General features: G+C 37.1%; 1 protein-coding gene across 2 annotated transcripts in view; it reads right to left on the bottom strand.

Annotated features, from left to right (window-relative positions):
- Window positions 1-1,644, bottom strand: part of NT5C3A (5'-nucleotidase, cytosolic IIIA) — a 13,319-nt gene that overhangs the window by 1,020 nt on the left and 10,655 nt on the right. For both annotated transcript variants that reach the window (XM_009886201.1, XM_009886202.1), the window contains exons 8-9: window positions 1,075-1,237; window positions 393-593 (exon numbers count right to left, since the gene is read on the bottom strand). In XM_009886201.1, the coding sequence (XP_009884503.1) occupies window positions 393-593; window positions 1,075-1,237 (364 nt within the window). The remainder of the gene's footprint in view (window positions 1-392; window positions 594-1,074; window positions 1,238-1,644) is intronic.

The following is a 1,644-nucleotide window of genomic DNA, read 5'->3' as shown; positions in this document are numbered from 1 at the left end:
GGCGGGGGGGGGGGGGGGGAAGGAAGGAGAGGCTGCCTAAATCTGTTATTTGGAAGATTATAATTCTTGTGCAATTATCAATCCAGTATTGAAAGGAGGGGGAGGAGGAGCCACAGGAAGTTGAGAATTAGTTTCTCTAGCCTCTAAATTTTACTTCTCAACGAAATAACTTTTCAGAAGCAGTTAAGTACAAAAATCAAAGCAATTTAGGGTTGTATTTTGCTCATGGGTTAGAAAAAAAAACTCGAGGCAAGAAATCCATGAAAAATGTTTGTTATCTCAAAACAAATATAGGCCAAACACTTGGTGTCATACCTGAAGCTTACTACAATGAACCTGTTTCTAACTTAGAGTAGTGCACTCAAAGTTCAAAAAGTTATAAGGCTACTTACTTTATCATTGAGATAGCCGATCTTAAGAATGTGTTCAACATTTGCTACTCCATCTGCCATACTCAAGTCTCCTTGGGAATCGCCCAGCAGTATGATATTACTGTTGTCTTTTAGTTGTTTGAAGTACTCTGTATTCTTCAAGGCACCATCATGTTTGTTGTAAACATGAATCAATTCTCCTTTAAATCCTTTTAATATTCCCTATAAAAAAAAAAAAAGCCCACTGAAGTTATTTCTAGTATCACATAGACAAGATAGAATCTAGAATGAAATAGGTGATATGACTCTTGAACGAACATTGAACTATGTAATGTCTAATGACGAACAAGATAAATTACTGTTAAATAATGTAATGACTGTAATAGCATTGTTAAGACTAGACAGACAGCGATTCTCCCTGCTTGGAGGAGGACTAGCGCTGTAGCGGGCTGAGTGTGAGGTTGTCATTAAAGAAAATAAATGGTATCTTAGTCACACCACGCTAACAGTGTTTGAACTGTTATCCTCTGCTTGTTTTTTGCCTGGGAGAGTGCTGAGCATGCAGTTCTAATTTTCTGTATGGCAGGATAGATGGCTACTTCTGTTGCATTAACATGTTAATCTTGTAGTGTATATATAAATAGCTACCGAATACCGCAAACAGTCGTGTTTGATAAGAACGTGTGTGTTACTCCATACGTACGTTTTCATCAAAATCCATGAAATTGGAAACCACTTTGACATTAGAATGGTAGACGCCAGCCTGGTGGATAACTTCCTCAAGAATGTCCCCAATCCCAGCAGAAAATATGAACACAGGAATATTATGTTCACTGAGCTTATCAAAGAAGTTCTCGTATCCTTCTCTGTAACACAGGATGCAAATACGAATCAAATTTCAAATAAAGAAAGCTAAGAAAAGTCAAGAGTTTTCAGAAGACATTCATATCATCTTTGGAAAAGAAAATTATTTTCCCCAAGCATTTCACTTTATTTCCTTTGCCTCACCTTTTCAGGTTAGCAAGAACCATCAACCTAACACAAGATATGTAATTTCAGGAAGAAACCCTTGCATCAAGCTGGTCTTGATCTGTATAATTCCCCCTCCCAGCATCTAATCATGTTTTAAAGACTTAAAACGAGTTCCTCCTCCCCAAACACCCCAGAAAAAGCAAACTAGTAGAATTCTCTCTAGCTACTATCAGGCTGTACATTTCCTTTCAATGTTCCTTTCTTAAACATTTGACTTTCTATAGGGTTATTATCATAAAAC

This window comes from Charadrius vociferus, unplaced genomic scaffold (assembly GCF_000708025.1).
Source record: "Charadrius vociferus isolate BGI_N301 unplaced genomic scaffold, ASM70802v2 scaffold545, whole genome shotgun sequence".
Classification (NCBI taxonomy): Eukaryota; Metazoa; Chordata; class Aves; order Charadriiformes; family Charadriidae; genus Charadrius; species Charadrius vociferus.
Note: the sequence above shows the minus strand (reverse complement) of the source record. Positions and strands in the feature narration are given on the sequence as shown.